Source organism: Grammomys surdaster, unplaced genomic scaffold (assembly GCF_004785775.1).
Source record: "Grammomys surdaster isolate TR1022 unplaced genomic scaffold, NIH_TR_1.0 136, whole genome shotgun sequence".
Taxonomy (NCBI): domain Eukaryota; kingdom Metazoa; phylum Chordata; class Mammalia; order Rodentia; family Muridae; genus Grammomys; species Grammomys surdaster.
Window position 1 is genome coordinate 14,779,630 of NW_021604594.1, and position 16,164 is coordinate 14,795,793.

Sequence of the window (16,164 nt, forward strand, 5' to 3'; positions counted from 1 at the left end):
TTTGTGAAATCATCAATATTACATGCGCTTAATCACCAGGTACCTATAATAAAATAATTATTAATTCTAAGTATTTAAAGAGGTAAAACATACACCTTGCACATAAAGAAATCTTTGATAAAAACCCTGGGTTCGGTCCTCAGCTCTGAAAAAAAAAACATTAAAAAATTTAAAATTATGTTTGTACATCTGTATATGCGTGTGCGTGTGGTCAGAGAACAATAGGAAGGAGTTGGTTACCTTCTTCCTCTTTGTGGGGTCCTGGGATAGAACTCACATTCTCAGGCTTGGCGGCAAGCGCCTTTGCCACCTCTTAGGCCTTCTAGAATCATCAAAAAGAACATTTTGTAGGTCAGTGCTTCAGGAACTGTGAAACATCTTCATAGTAGTGATGCACTTAAAGGATCTGAGTCTCTTCCAATCACTAAGAACGCTACAGCCTACGAGAAAAAACTACCAAGCCCAGAATTCCTTGCGCGCCTATGACCCGCCAAGCCTCTTGCGGTGCCTTCTGGGACCTGTAGTGCGAACTTCCGTGGTGCACGCCGCCCTAGGACCGCTTTTCTTCCGCTCTGGGACACGCTCTATTTACGGGGAGAAGTTTCTCCAGGAAAGGCTAAATACCCTTGGACGCGACTGGTGAGCGAGAGACGCCAGCTTCCCTTCCAAGACGGCCTTGGATGATACCTGCCTTCTGAGCCGTCCAGAGCAGCCTTGTAGGGCCGTAGCGGGCGTGGGAAGGACTCGCCGGTTGGTCAGTGGCTCTGCCTTCCGTACCCCGCAGGGTTCCGCCGGGAAGGCGTGGTTTTGTTTAGCAGCAGCGGTCTCCTTCCCTGTTTGGGTTCTCTGCTGCGCAGAGCGCCGTTGCCATCTGGGCAGGTGGAGGCCAGTTCTCCCGCGGACCAGGTGCTCGGGATACCTGTCGGCTGTGAACTGTGGGGCTGTGCGACACTCGAAGCCAGCTCACCACACTTCCAATTGTGTCACACTCCCAAGGCGTCTCCTTTAGTTAAATGGTTTCCCCAAGGTCACCTTTTTGCCATCGTTGTAGATTGGACACAGCATGAGACACTATCTCCACAAACAAACAAGCAAATAACCAAACAAACCAGTTTTGATTTTGTTTTCTAATGCTGCTTTGTGGTCAGAATTGAAAAGAAACATTTTAAAATTAGGTGCAGGAAGAGACACCCCCCCCTACTCCCCGCTGTTTCATTTGGATGAAATCTAGCTGGTTCAGACCAAGAACAAAGTCTGTAGTCCAAACAAAAAGAAAAATCCTCGTTACTTGAAATTTGAATTTGATCAATTTGATAACAATGAGATAAGAGTAATCAAGGTTAACCAGTTGTTTTACAGACTCTATTGGAATGGATTTAGAACCGCCAGGATGGAAATAAAACACATGAATGAAAGCCAGTTTTTGTACTGTCACATTATACCTGACTTATAGCGCAAATTGTTCTTTTTTTAAAAAAAAAAAAAAGAAAAAAGAAAAATTGTGCTACGAAAGGAAAAGAAACCTCTATTTTGGAGACCCGTCCGTTATAAATATGTTCCGTCTACGAGGCATATCTCTACTCTCTTGGAGAGCGTTTTCATTCCGCCCCTTCAGTTGTGAGTCATTAATTACTCAGATGAAGAACTGTACAGATGAAGAACAAGTGTTTGATCTTATTGAGAAAAATATGGCAACGCTCTCAGAACAGCAAGTGGGCTGTGCATTTAATGTACTTCGGCAGTTTCAGAAGCAGAAGACCATCTTGGAAAAAAATATTGAACATGTTCGAAACCATCCTCAGTTTCTTACTCTTTGCAATGTTACGACAAATCACATCTCAGCAATGAATGATGACACCCTGGTGGGTGTGTTATACAGTGTAAAGCAGTAAGTGGCTTCTCAATTTTATGGAAAGAATTATAGCTTATATTTTAATTTTCTAAGAATCCTTTAAAAACGGAAAAGCCATTTTTCCAGGAGATAGCTTTTCTGATAATGTTATATTTTAAGGATTTTTTTTTTTTGTGAAAGACATTCTTTGATACTAGTTAGTGATATGGTTTTGAAAATTAGGAATGTAGAAATGGCTAGCTTTTGGTACATGAAGCCGGTTGATTTCGGAATGTTGGAGATATGTTGGTTGGCTAAAGGCAATGAGAATATAATAGCTAAGTAGTTAGTCTTCAGATTAATGCTTGGTAGCAAGCCAAAGTTCTCTCTTTGTTGATCTATTTGCAGACTCTTGGCTTTGATGACTAAGAGGTTCTTTCCCTTGTTTTTATTGAGGTTTGCAGTTGAATCCCATCATCCACTAATGGAAGCACTGGTCACAGAAGCATGGAGAAGACTGGAAAGGCGAGTGTGCGGGGCTTGTCATAGAAGATCAGGAGATTATCAAAATGGAATATAGGAAAAGAATGAAATTTTACAAGAAAAAAATGTACTGGGCCCGGGGATGTAGCTTCGCTTGTTAGAATGTGTGCTTGCATGCATGAGGTCCAGGATTCCATCCCTGGCACTACATTAAACCAGCTGTGATAATACACTCGCAGGGAATTCTGGGCTTGGTAGTTTCTTTCTCATAGACTGGCGCGTTCCTAGTGATTGAAGGAGACTCAGGTCTCTACTATGAAGATGTTTCCTAGTTCCTGAAGCACTGATCTATTTGTAACACACAGTACAAAATGTTCTTTTTGATGATTCTAGAAGGCCTAAGAGGTGCCAAAGGTGCTTGTTTGTTTTGTTTACCCTGAGGCAGGCCTACCTGGAACTCCTTCTGTAGACCAGGCTGGCTTCAAAACCAGAGATCTGCCTGCATCTGCCGCTAGTGTTGGGTTCAAACACCACGCCTGGCCTGTTTGAGGAGGGTTTTTAATTGTGTAAAGAGTAGTGTTTACTTCATAAAGAAAGGCAAGGCTTTCAGGTGTCTCCCTCTCAATCAGCAGGCTTCAGTATACTTTTCCACATGCATATTAATAAAATGTAACCGTGGTGGTGTCACAGGCATTCATGAACTAGTTGCTCTGATCCTTGAAGAGTTCTGCTTCAGAAACAGAAGATAAAACAAACAAACAAACAAACAAACTTAAATGTCGGGTTGAAAAGGTGGCCTGGCAGGTGATTCCTAGCACCCGTATGGTAGGTCACAGATTGTTGTCTGTTACTTCAGTTCCTGAGAGGCTTACTCTGGGCTTCCACGGCCGCAGCTACCACAGTCAGTACACAGACATACTGCAGAAAAAACACCCAAACACATGGAATAAATAAGTATCATCAACAACAGAATATCCCTAGATTTCAGGGCTATGGAAGAAACAAAAAGAAAGGCAGCAGTTTGGTGGAATGGGAGAGCATGCGACAATGTTAAACATGCCTGGTTTTCTGCCACTCTGTTTCTGTGAGTGGGTAGTGACCACAGATTATAGTCTGCTTCAAAGCTTCCTAAAGAAATCTACACCAATATCTGATGTTCCTGCTAAATGGTACCCTTCTTTCTTAGCTTGTTTTATATTGCTGTCAATAAGTTTTGACTTCACTCAGAAGGGGAAAGAAAAGGAAGTAAGTGTCAGGTCCAGTGCTGTTAGAGCATTTCCACTGTATTGGTAATAAATATGGGGATTCTTTGCACTTTGGGTTATTATGTGTTGTGCTGCTAATGAACTTCCTTATGCTTAAAAGTAGATTTTTTTTGTTTTTTTTTAATTTATTTGTATATGTGTGCTGGGTGGGGGATTATGTGCACATGTGTGCAGGTGCCTGCAGACACCAGAGGAGGGTGTTGGATTCCCCTGGAGCTGGAGTTAACAGCTAGTTGTGAGGCACCTGATGTGAATGCTAGAAAGTTATTCTTCCAGGATTCCCCTGAAGAGAAGTATATACCAGTGAGCCGTCTCTGTAGCCCTAACACTGGTGCTTTTAATAAACAAAACAAATAATAGCAACACATTAAAACCTAGTCACTGAGAATGTAGCTTAATGTTAGCATGCTTGCCAGAGTGTGTATAAGCCCCGGGGTTTGCTCTCCAGAACTCCCAAAACAGAAAAGAAAGGGAAAGGAAAACATTGAAATGTATAACATCTCACTTTTGTCTTGCCATTCACTGGAAGGGATTGGATCCTTTTCCCATGCTTAAATTCTAAAAATTTTCATAGAACTTTTATTTGCTAATATGCAAATGAGTCAGCATTCTATGTCTCCTAAAAAAGATTATAAGTAAAACTAAAATAGTTTTGAGTGATTCTCTTTTAAATCTTTCTAAAAGTATCATCATTTGGTACTTTTATAATAATAAATAGCCGGGCGTTGGTGGCGCACGCCTTTAATCCCAGCACTTGGGAGGCAGAGGCAGGTGGATTTCTGAGTTCGAGGCCAGCCTGGTCTACAGAGTGAGTTCCAGGACAACCAGGGCTACACAGAGAAACCCTGTCTTGAAAAACCAGAAAAAAAAAGTAATAATAATAATAATAAATAATCAACTCCTCTTGGAAAATTTGATTTTTTAAAAATACAATGTTTATATTCTTCGAGAATTTCATACAATGTGTTTTTTATATAGTTTATTTATTTTTTTCAAATTGTAATTTATACTCATTCACACAGGGGTTATAAACACAAAAAGGCAGGACGTGGGGAAGGGGATGACATTGGAGCGTGGGTGTTCAGGGGGAATACAGATATCTTTCAGAACCAGTTATTGGCTGGGTGAGGTTTCAGGGGACAGGTCGCTATGGCTCTCCCTTTGATTCACTTGTCCTTATCTAAGTTGGTAATATCTGCCAAGGCTACCTATTTACAAGGCCTATGACTACTCAGGCTGGTAAATTGTCACAAAACTGCCTGTTTACAGTAGCTTATAGCCATCTGTTTCAGTGTTTATCCACAGAGACCCAAGACTTGGTGTTAGCATACATGTATGACAGGCCTATGGCTGATTTTAGGCCTTCAGTGTGTAAGCAGGGCTGCCCCTGACATCTCCTCCCTTCTGTAAGTATAGATGGGCTGTGGCGACATACAATGTGTTTTAAGCGTATTCAAAATATACCCATTGAAACATACCTCTCACTGTTTTTTTTTTTGTTTTGTTTTGTTATGTTGAGGCTCAAACCCAAACCCAAGGTCTTGCTTACACATGCTGGACACACGCTGTTCATCTTGTATGAACAGCATTAAGATAAATGGCATTAGCATTTTTTTTGCTTTTTATTTCACAACTGCATCATGTGTTCTTACTGATACTGATGATCTCACTTGCATTTCTTTTAATAGGTTTGATACTAATGTGCTGTCAATATTTTCCACTTGCCTGGCCGATCAGAATTTGTATCTTAGTCCATTAATGGGAGAAATAGCTGATATTGTAAATAGGAGACTGGAAACCATACAGGACTTAAGGTACCTCTATCTGGGAGCGTTGTGTGGGTGTGTGGGTGCAGACTTTGGGTGCAGATAGAGATCTGTCAGTCATTATAACTTCATCTCTTGTGATCCCCTCATCTTCATCTATAAAACAGTGATGGCAAAAGCTACGTGGTATTGTTGAGCTCTCTGAAGCATCTAAGATTTTTAACTCACCAAGTTTGCCTGCCATGTCCCCAGCCATCTGTCACATCTTCGCATGTAGCAGCAGAAAACATGATATTCCCGGGTCAGAGCCAGATGACTGTTTCTAATGGTGCTAGAAAAAAAAATGAATAAATGAATGAGACAATTTATGGCATAAAACAATATGCTTGCCAGTTTCTTGCTACATCTAGTCATTTAATTTAGAACTGCTCATTTTTGTTTGTGATATCAAAATGTGTATCTTTTTTCTCCTTCAGGGCCTTGTCTGTCTTGATGGTCAGCATTTCTTCTTTAATATCGCCGTGTTTTCAGGAGCGACTGGTGACCAGAGCAGAACTTCTTTTTGACACTGTAGATTCTTCCAAAGTCAACATTTCAAGAAGGATACTACTGTTTCTTCGAAATGTCAAATACAGTTATTACCCACTGTTAGAGAAGTGTAATCAAGTGTTCATAACAAGTATGAGCCATCTTGACTTGGAGTCTGTCAGTAGAGTCCTTAGTCTGTATCAGTCGCTGCAGTTCCACAGCTTTGAATTTGTTGAAGCGGCTCAAAGGAGGCTGGCTGAGATGGCCCTCCCTTCTGACCACCTGGAAAGCTTCATTAGATTGTTTGTGGCGCTGGGGCCGGTGGCCAGACCTGAGATCAAGAAACAGTAAGCTCACTTTAAAATGCTTTACTTCTCATGCTGGATTCTTCAGATCACCCGGTTCTGCTATGGAAGGGGAAATAACCTGTGACTCTTATGACTTTCATTTGCATTTCCAACTTTTAGACTACTGGTGTGTTCTAAACTGTGGGCCAAGATAAAAGATGGGGGCTCCACCTCAGTATTTTGATTAGCCCTTCTGGGGTTTGCACAGAAGTGTAAGACTCGTAACCCAGCAGAAGAGACTGGGCTGCTTAGACCATACGTAGTAGTCTAAACAGTGCATCTTGTTACCTCGTTACTTGATCATGTGCGCCATCAAAGTCCCCAAGTTTCTTTTGATCATGGTGTTTTATCACCAAAATAGAAACCCTAACTAAGGCAATGTTAATGTAACATGTTACAAATATTTATTCTAATTCTAGAACAAATAGTTCTGTTATTAGAAATGATTTTACAAATATATATATATTTATATATATCACCTAGGTATATTGAAACAAAACTATTAGCAGTAATTAAAAAGAAAAATAAGGAAGCATATCTTCTTTGGATAAAGTGGTGCCTGGCTGTGATCCCAGTCTCTGGGAGGAGGCCACCCTGGGTTACAGAGGGAGATCCAGGCCAGCCAAGGGCTGCAAAACAGGATCCCATTTCTCTCTCTCTCTCTCTCTCTCTCTCTCTCTCTCTCTCTCTCACACACACACACACACACACACACACACCGGCAAACAAAACAAAAGCACTTAGGTGCATAGTAACAGGTGCCCTACAACACCAGGCTTGAGAATTTCTGTTTTCATAGGACATTGGTATAGATACAAATATTTGGAATATTTAGTTGAATTTTTTTGTTGTTCCATGAGTTGAACCTAAGGTCTTCCACATACTAGACCAGCACTCTTACCTATTTACTTTTTATTTGGAGACAGTTTCACTAAGTTGACCAGGCAAGTCTTGAACACTTGCGGTTCTGTTTCAGCCTCCCAAATATCTGGAGTATAGATCTATGCATGACATTTGGTTGGATATGATATACCTAGGAATATTTATGGTACTTTGGTCAGATCTTATTCCATTTAAAACATTGAAATAATTGGTAGAAGATGAGTAGATGTTAAATTAAAACGCAAATATCATTAGATTCTCCCTTCCTAGGCTACGAGGCCAGAGTTATGCAGTGCATAAGATTCCCCTACACAGCATAAGTGTATGGAATGTTTAGAATTATAGGAGTCTTTAAAAGTATTTTTAGTTATGTATACGCGTGTGTCTTTGGGTATCACCATGTGTGAATGCAGAAGCCCTCTGTCCTGTATTGTAACTCCCTGGAGCTGGGGTTACCGGTGATTGTGAACCACCTGAAATCGATGCTGGGAACCAAACGTGAGTCTTCTGCAAGAGTAGCTCACACTCTTACCTGCTGAGCCGTTTCCCCAGCCCAGGAATGGTAGCAATCTGTAGAAAAGTGTCATGAGCTCTTTCCCTTAAGCAGGGCTTCCAAGACTTCCACAGAAGAGGGATTTGTAGTTTTCTATTTGGTACCCTAAAGCTATTCATTAACGCAAACTGAAAGCTAGCTTTCTAACATTAAAAAAAATATTTATTTTTGCTTCTAGGCTTAAGTCAACTCTGCTGCTGCTGTTGGAGGAGCTGAGCAGCCAGCAAGTGCTGACCGTGTTGGGAGCAATGGAGAATATGGAAAGCAGAAGTTCACACTTGATTAAAAGGTAGTCTTTCCTGAAGTTCATAGTGCTAAGTGTAGTTGTCACTCATAAGTATCTTTTGTTTCCTGACAGAAATACTTGTGTTTGATTGTTTTGAAGTAATAAGGAGTGACCGCTTAAGGCATTGCTTATGTTCCCGTTTGGGATTTCAGAACAGAGACAGAGTTGTTGACAGCGGTTTTTATTTCCTTTACTGACTGGAGCAGAGTGTCCCAGTGCATAGAGCAAGGGCTCTGTGTCTCCCGCTCCCGAAGCTTCCATGTGGACTTGTCTCACTGTTGCCTGTAATGTCGTACAGTCGCTTATTGGTAATGTGAGATTTAAGAAGGAAAAAAAAAACATTCAAATTGCATATGCTTAATTTTTCTTTATCGTATGTCTCTTTGGTGACAGCTCCTCTGTGTCATTTCTCATCACTTTCCCCTCTTCCTCCTCCTCCTCCTCCCCTTCCTCCTCCTCTTCTTCCTCCCCTTCCTCCTCTCTCAATCAAGGTTAGCATGTCCACATGAGGGCCAGAAGATTATGGGAGAAAATGAGATTAGTGTTGCTAAATGTTAGCAACTTATGATAAAACTGTTCTTGGCAGCGGGGGATGGAATTTGATGCCTGCTCTGTGAGACTTTCTCTCCCCCCTCCCCCCTTTTAAAGCTATGCTCTCCTTTAAAAACTACTATGTACAAAAATTGTGTGTTTGGCTTGCACATATGTATTTATGTTATATGCATGCCTGGTGCTGGAGGAGACCAGAAACTGGAGTTACAGATCATTGTGAGGCACCATGTGGGTGCTGGGAGCTAAACCCCGGGCCTTATTGAACAGCCAGTGCTCTTAGCTGCTAAGTGATCTTTCTACTCCTACAGTTGTGCTTTTCAAATTTACATTTCATGATTGTTCTTTATTTTAGTTATTTATGTTTCTCTCAATGTCTTGAGAGAGTTCTGGACAAACAGAAAATGAGATAATTTTACTGATCCGCAACATAGAGTGTGTAGCATGAAGTCTGTCTAGCAATTGTTTAATAAATAAGTGAATGGCTTGTTTATAATATGTGTTCTTTTTAGGATTGTTTCTGTTCTGTATAAACATTTGGGGAACTATAAATCGATAGAGCTATTGAAGATAATACAAGCATTGACTTTTCTACAATGTCAAAGTAAGGAGCTTTTTATGAAACTCAGAGAATTACTTCTCAGGTAAGATTTAAGTCTTTAAAAAATAAAGCATTAAGTTAGTATTTCATTTCAAAATCTCTCCATGTATCTGGAGTTTTCTGGATAAAACTGAATGGCTTATTACTGAATTCCTAAGGTCTGGGTTATACATAACATGCTGTACTAGCATATATGAACCCTGAGTGTGATCCCCACTGAACAACTAAACAAACATATAATGGTAATGTTAATAAAAAAAACATTTTTTCATACAGTTTTCCACTTACATTAATAACTGAAAATTACCTTACTTTCTCTGGATATGTAACACTGTATTCTAATTTGGAAGTTACACAGTTATCCACCGATTTGATTGGGCTAAAATAAAGTGTTACTAAATTTAATCTCTAAGCTTACTAATAATGAATGGCAATGCCTTTGCCGATGCACTGTGACTAGCATGGAATATTATGATTATTTTATATGCCAGGCAATCAGTGGTGTGTGTGTTTCCAAAAACAACACATAATAAAATAATAGCAACTCAGTTTTTAATTTATTATGATTGAATCATGTCTTCTACCCTTCTAAACATACAGGTTCCTTAAAGTGGCCAGTTCTTAATTTGTTGTTTAACAGCTACTGTTTTTGAAGTGGGAGCACACGCCTTTAATCCTAGCATTCAGGAGGTAGAGGCAGGTGGATCTCTTAAATTCGAGGCCAGCCTGGTCTACAAAGCAAATTCTGAAACAGCCAGGACTACACAAAGAAACCCTGTCTCAAAAAACAAACCCTGTCTCAAAAAAAAAACAAACAAAACAAAAACAAAAAAAAAAACAAAAAAGAACCACTGTTCTCATGGTAAGATAGTTACTGTGCAGATTTAGAGAAGGAAGATTAGAGAATGAGGTCGGGTGTGTGTATGTGTCCTTCTGTCTGTCAGTGACTTAAGGCTGTATGTCCTGTGCACATAAATAAGAAGGGAATTGAACTGGCATTGAGGATCCCCCATGCCAGGAACTACTCAAGGTCACAGCAGCTCCTGATGGTTACACAGACACGGAGCTCGGACACTCCCCAGCATCAGCACTGGGCACTGTTCTGATGCTGACCCCTTCTTCCCAGTGATGGTGGGTTTGTTTGTTTGGTTGTTTTTGGTTTTTTTTGCATAAAAAAGTTTGGAGCATGGTTATATCACCTTAGCCTTTCCTTAGTGACCCCTTGAGACCTGTCCCCAGTGAATAAATCTTAAATGAAGTGGCTTTCTAAACTTACCTCACCAGTTAAGAACAGTTGTGTAACTCTATTTTAATTCGTTTATTTTGGGTGGTTTTTGTTGTTGCTGGTATATTGATTATGTTCTCTTTTTGTTTGTTTGTTTTTCCTCCCTTTTCCCTTACATGGTAGTCGTTTGGAAGTTAGTGTCACACCCAGTGAGATTTCTGTCCTGGTCTCTGCGCTTTCCATGCTGCCGTATCCTCACCTCAACGAAACAGCGATCTCCCGCATAGAAGCAGTTTTACCGAAGTGTGACTTCAGGGAACTGAGTGATTTGGTAGTCTGTCTCATGCGCTGGATTCAGAATGATCACGTATGCTTGGCTAGTACTACTGGAAAGCAACTGGACCTCCTTCAAAAGCTGGATTACTGGGGCCATCACCGGCTACAAGAGAGCACCAGCTTGGATCTTCTGTGGGAGGGGCTTAAGTCTTTGAAGGGAGAATGGCTTCACGAATCCTTAGTTGAAGATTCGGTCGCTGCCCTGCAGCGTTTCGCGGATGAAATCGATTACAGCAATGTTGCCAAGATCGCATCTTTTCTTTCCAAAACTAACTACCTCAGCACTCTGCTGCTCGATAGGATAGCTTCAGTGGTTGTCCAGCAGATTGAAAAGGTGAAACTTAAATGTTAGCCATTACTTATAATTATAGGTCCTTAATTACTTTCTGAACTTAGATCACAGTGTGACGTTTAAAAACCCACCTCTGGCTTCTAGCTCATCAGTTTATTCTCTTTCTCTTTAAAATCGCTTCAGGTCAAGGTGTGATGTCATACTTATAACCTCAGCATTTAGGAGGCTAAAGCAGGAGGATTGCCAGGAGTTTAAGGTCAAAGTGAACAGAGACCTTGTCTCAAACAAAACAAACCAGAGTGTATGCTTTGCTCCTCTGGCCACAGATGTGGAGAGTTGTGGGATTGGTTCTTTAGTCCTTCAGCCCTTACGATCAGAAGTCGGGGTAGGGGGGTGTTTTGTTTTCGAGACAAGATCTTATTATGTAGGTCTGGCTGACCTGGAACCCACTGCATAGTCCAAGCTCACCTAGAACTCACAGAGGTCTTTCTGCCTCTGCCTCCTAGTGCTGGGATTAGAGGTGTATGCCACTATGTCAGAGGTCAGATTTATTTATTTATTTATTTATTTATTTATTTATTTATTATTTTTGTTTAAGACAGTGTTTCTTTGTGTAACAGCCCTGGATGTCCTCCACTCCATAGACCAGGCTGGCCTTGAACTCAAAATGATCCTACCTGCCTCTGTCACCCAAGTCTTAGGATTAAAAATGTATGCCACTACTTCCTGTCTTTAAAGTTTGTAGCCCAGGCTGGCCTCAAACTCGTGGTCTTCCTGCCTCCACTTCCTTCAACAAATCCTACCAGTATGTGCTATCACAACTTGTGAAACTTGTTTAATTAGAAAGCAATATTTTAAATATTAGGTATATTTGCATGGTAGACAGTTGACTTTTCATTTTTTCTATAATCCTGGGTATCACTGTTACAGGCCTGACAAGATGAATTAGTGAGTAAATGAACTTCTTTCTCTCTAATGAAGCAAGTCTGACAGACCTGAGTGGGTTCTTCAGAATTCGTATAAACTTGAAAGGAAAGAACCAACTGCACAAAGCTATTCTCTGACTTACACATTCAGATGTGACACATACACACACATGCACATGCACATCACACACACACACACACACACACACACACACACGAAATAAGAGATGAGTGTGAAGCCTGAGAAATGTGTAAGGTATCCACTGAAATCAGCGTTCCTGAGTTGTCAGTATATATCTGTTTCTGAAATTACACTGGAAACGCTTCTTTATGGGTCATGTGAGAAGATGCTTACTTACAAAATGACTATGGTATATATATTAGGATAAGGTCTTTATTTAGAAGCTAGTATTTTTCACAACTGAACAAGATGTCTTACTTGTTTAGCTTTGTGCCCGGCACGTGCTTAGATGAGTGAGTGAATAAGCAGCTGAGACAAAGAAGCGGGCGTGGCCCAGTGGAGGAGTGCTTGTATAGATATGTATGCCTTAGGTCTAACCCCAGTGCCTGGTGTCAGAGCTCACACCCACGATCCTAGCAACTGACCTTGAGTTTGAGGGCAGCTTGGGCTGTAGAGTGAGAGCCTGCCTGACTCCAGGCACTGGTGGCATGGAAATAACAGGGGCTGCTTCCTGTTCATTTTCAGTGAGTGATGGAGCCTAGAACAGCCCATCACACCTAGCAGAATTAAGTCGTAGATTGGCTGGCTTTTTCTTTTTATATTAACATTTTTATGGTTACTAATAGTCACAACTTTAAATCATTTTGGGACGCAAGAGTTAGTAAGTGGTACATCTGTACCTTCATTTTAGACGTGTTAGACTTTATTTGAAACGATAAGTTAAAATTAATTTTGCTGAAGCCTAAATTTTGTTTCATTTATACAGATCCATCCTTTTTCAGTCCTTGCTATTATTCTCCCATTCAGTGTTTTGAACTATGATCCGCCTCAAAAGGATGAATTTTTTGGAGCATGTGTCCAATGCTGTAATTCTTACTCAGGTAGGTAAAGTATTTGACAATATAATGAATGAGTGGGCGAGTAGATTCTTATTGTAAATATGAACCAAGAGCTGTTACAATGGCCTTCAATATTGGGTATTCAAAATAGCTGGAAATTCTGAACTACTGGGTGTGATGGTGTGTTTTTGAAATTCCAGCACGTCGAGGCAGAAAGATTGATTGCTTGATACCAGCTTGGGTTATGGGGGAGTTCAAGTCTACCTGGGTGGACGTCTGTCTATCATCCATCTGTCTCTCTATCCAACCACTTTCCTACCTATTGTGTCTTGAAAGAACTTGTCTCAAAAGAAGAAAAGTATCCATTTCTCTGAGACTTTTAAAAATTCGAACATGTCAGATTTATGTAAGAATTGAACAGTGAACATGAACATATTCACAGGATGGCCTTGATAATGTTAATATTTTATCACACTTTGCTTATCTCTCTTGCTTACCCACCACCGCCATCCCATTTCAAAGGATACTGTACTGTGGCACTGAAGCATACACCTGGCTAGGATGATGAAACTCCCTGTGTCAGCACACCATGTTAGCACACTAAGACACCCCAATAGTCCCTGAATACCTAATAGAGTCCAGTGTTTAAAGTCTCCTGAGTTGTGGCCCAAGTAACCACTATAATACTTACTTGTTGCCTTTGGTGGTTATGTGTTTCATCTCTTGTAATCTAGAATATCACACACCTGGGGAATAGATTGTGTTTTTTTTTCCCTTTCTGTTATTAAGGTTTTCAAAAGTCTGTTAAAATAGAAGGGACAAACATCTGTGCAGTATCTCCCCAGTCTAGCTTGATTCCTGTCATTCGTTGCATACGATGAGCCTTTGAGTTATCCATTCTGTATGCTTTGGGGAAAGGGGACATCCTCCCTTGTAACCATTATAACGAGGATAATGAACAGTACTATAACCAGGATAATGAACAGTGCCATCTACTGCTTAGACCTTTACCAAATTTTCTCATCTCTTACCAATTTTTCATTTCTCAATCTGTAGCTCAGGCTAGACTCATATATGGGCTTGTGCAGTGTGTGTGTGTGTGTGTACTGTGTGTACATTTTCTTTTTCTTTTTTTTTAAATATTTCTAAATTTATTTTATGTATATGAATACACTGTAGCTCTCTTTAGACACACCAGAAGAGAGAACTGAATCACATTACAGATGGTTGTGAGCCACCATGTGGTTGCTGGGAATTGAACTCAGGACCTCTGGAAGAACAGTCAGTACTCTTAACTGCTGAGCCATCTCTCCAGCCCCGGTGTGTACATTTTCTAGTGCGAGTTGTAGAAGACAATCTCAAGTGTTGGTTCTTGTTGAGGGTCTTTTGTCTGTCACTGTGTAGTCCTAGTTGGATGACCTAGGAGCTTCCCAGTATGCTCTTGTTCTGCCTCCTGTTTCCCCCAGCTTTATGTGGTTCTGAGGATCTGAACTCAGGTTCTCAGACTTGCTTAGGAAGCTCTGTCCTGACCCACTGAGACACCTCAGCCCCTCTACCTCATTTTTTTTTTTTTTTGTGGCATGGTCATCACTGAACCTAGAGCTCACTGATGGGGCTACATTGGCTGGTTGGGTGAGCTGCTAGGCTCCTTCTGTCTCCATCCCTGGCATTGGGTTACAGGTGTGTGCGGCCATGCCAGCTTTTTATATGTTTATATGACATATTGGACTCAGGTCTTCATGCTTTGTATAGCAAGCAAGTGCTTTACCCACTGAGCCATCTCCCTACCCTGGCCTTGAAGTTTTGACCCTTGTGTGCAGCTTCCTTAGTGCTTGAGTGATGAGCCTCTGATTTGTCTTTTCTTTAAAAAAGAGCTTTGTTTAATTTTATCACCTCCTTCCTGTTTCTTCTCTTGTTTTTAAATAATAAAGATAGGCTGTTTTATTGAAGATGTGTCATATTATAGATTGTCTGTTTACTAGTGGTGGCTGTATTATACATTGTCTGCAAAGGTACATTGTTGTGGTACATAGAATATATTGTGGCTTAGACCCATTTAAAATATTTTTTTGAAATTTTATGTGTATGAATGTTTTGCCTACATATATGTCTATATACCACTTACATGCCTGTTCCCCATGGAGGCCAGAGAGAGCATTAGGTCCCCTGGAACTGGTGTTACCAGATGGTTCTGAGCTGCCATGTGGGTGCTGGGAATCAAACTACGATCCTCTAGAGCAGTGAGTGGTTCTCAACCTTCCTAATGCTGCAATGCTTTAATACATTTCTTCATGTTGTGATGACCCCAACCGTAACATTATTTTCATTGCTACTTCATAACTGTAATTTTGCTATGGTTATGAATCATAATGTAAATATCTGTGTTTTTCTATGGCCTTAGGAGACCACTGTGAAAAGATCATTTAATGCTTAAAGGAGTTGAGACTCATAGGTTGAGAACTGTGTGTGTGTGTTTTATACTCTGTCTCATGTACTACAGGGAAGCCTCAAACTTGGTATATAGCATGTATGTGAGGTTAGCCTTGAACTCCTGATCCTCCCGTTTTCTCCTTTCTTTCTTTCTTTTTAGTTTTCTTTTCTTTTCTTTCTTTCTTTCTTTCTTTTTTTTTTTTTTTTGAGACAGGGTTTCTCTGTGTAGCCCTGGCTGTCCTGGAACTTACTCTATAGACCAGCTGGCCTGGAACTCAGAAATCCACCTGCCTCTACCTCCCAAGTGCTGGGATTAAAGGCATGCACCGTCACTGCCAGGCTGTTTTCTCCTTTCAAGCACTGAGGTTACAGCTAGTGTACCTAGCTATTTGCCTCATTTATGATTTGGTCTTTTACAAAATAAATATAGCAAATAAATCCACACAGAAAGATTTTTGTTTGTCTGATTTTGAAGACAAGGTCTCACATTAGTCCAGACAGACCTGCAACTGTAATGTAGCCAGGTTGGTCTCAAACTTGTACAGTTCTCCTGCCTCAGCCTCCCAAGTGCTGGGATCCTAGCTGTATGCCACCACCTGTAAAGATTTTGAGTTTGTCTTTTCTGTCCTTTATGAGTATTCTCATGCCAGTGGATTATGTTAGTTTGGCCTTTCTCCTATGTAGAACTCTCTCTCTCTCTCTCTCTCTCTCTCTCTCTCTCTCTCTCTCTTCCTCCCTCCCTCCTCCTCCTCCTCCTCCTCCTCCTTCTTCTCTCTCTCTCTCTCCCTCCCCCCCCTCTCTCTCTCTCTTCCTCCCTCCCTCCCTCCTCCTCCTCCTCCTCCTC

General features: G+C 40.9%; 1 protein-coding gene across 2 annotated transcripts in view; it reads left to right on the forward strand.

Moving 5' to 3' along the window:
• Positions 1 to 556: 556 nt before the first annotated feature.
• Positions 557 to 16,164, forward strand: part of Fastkd1 (FAST kinase domains 1) — a 25,802-nt gene continuing 10,194 nt past the window's right edge. The window contains exons 1-8 of one of the 2 annotated variants that reach the window (XM_028762952.1): positions 557 to 1,888; positions 2,288 to 2,356; positions 5,268 to 5,393; positions 5,822 to 6,220; positions 7,834 to 7,944; positions 9,003 to 9,134; positions 10,500 to 10,986; positions 12,818 to 12,932. In XM_028762952.1, the coding sequence (XP_028618785.1) occupies positions 1,410 to 1,888; positions 2,288 to 2,356; positions 5,268 to 5,393; positions 5,822 to 6,220; positions 7,834 to 7,944; positions 9,003 to 9,134; positions 10,500 to 10,986; positions 12,818 to 12,932 (1,918 nt within the window). In that variant the 5' untranslated portion in view covers positions 557 to 1,409. The remainder of the gene's footprint in view (positions 1,889 to 2,287; positions 2,357 to 5,267; positions 5,394 to 5,821; positions 6,221 to 7,833; positions 7,945 to 9,002; positions 9,135 to 10,499; positions 10,987 to 12,817; positions 12,933 to 16,164) is intronic. The other variant, XM_028762951.1, reaches the window with a different exon arrangement.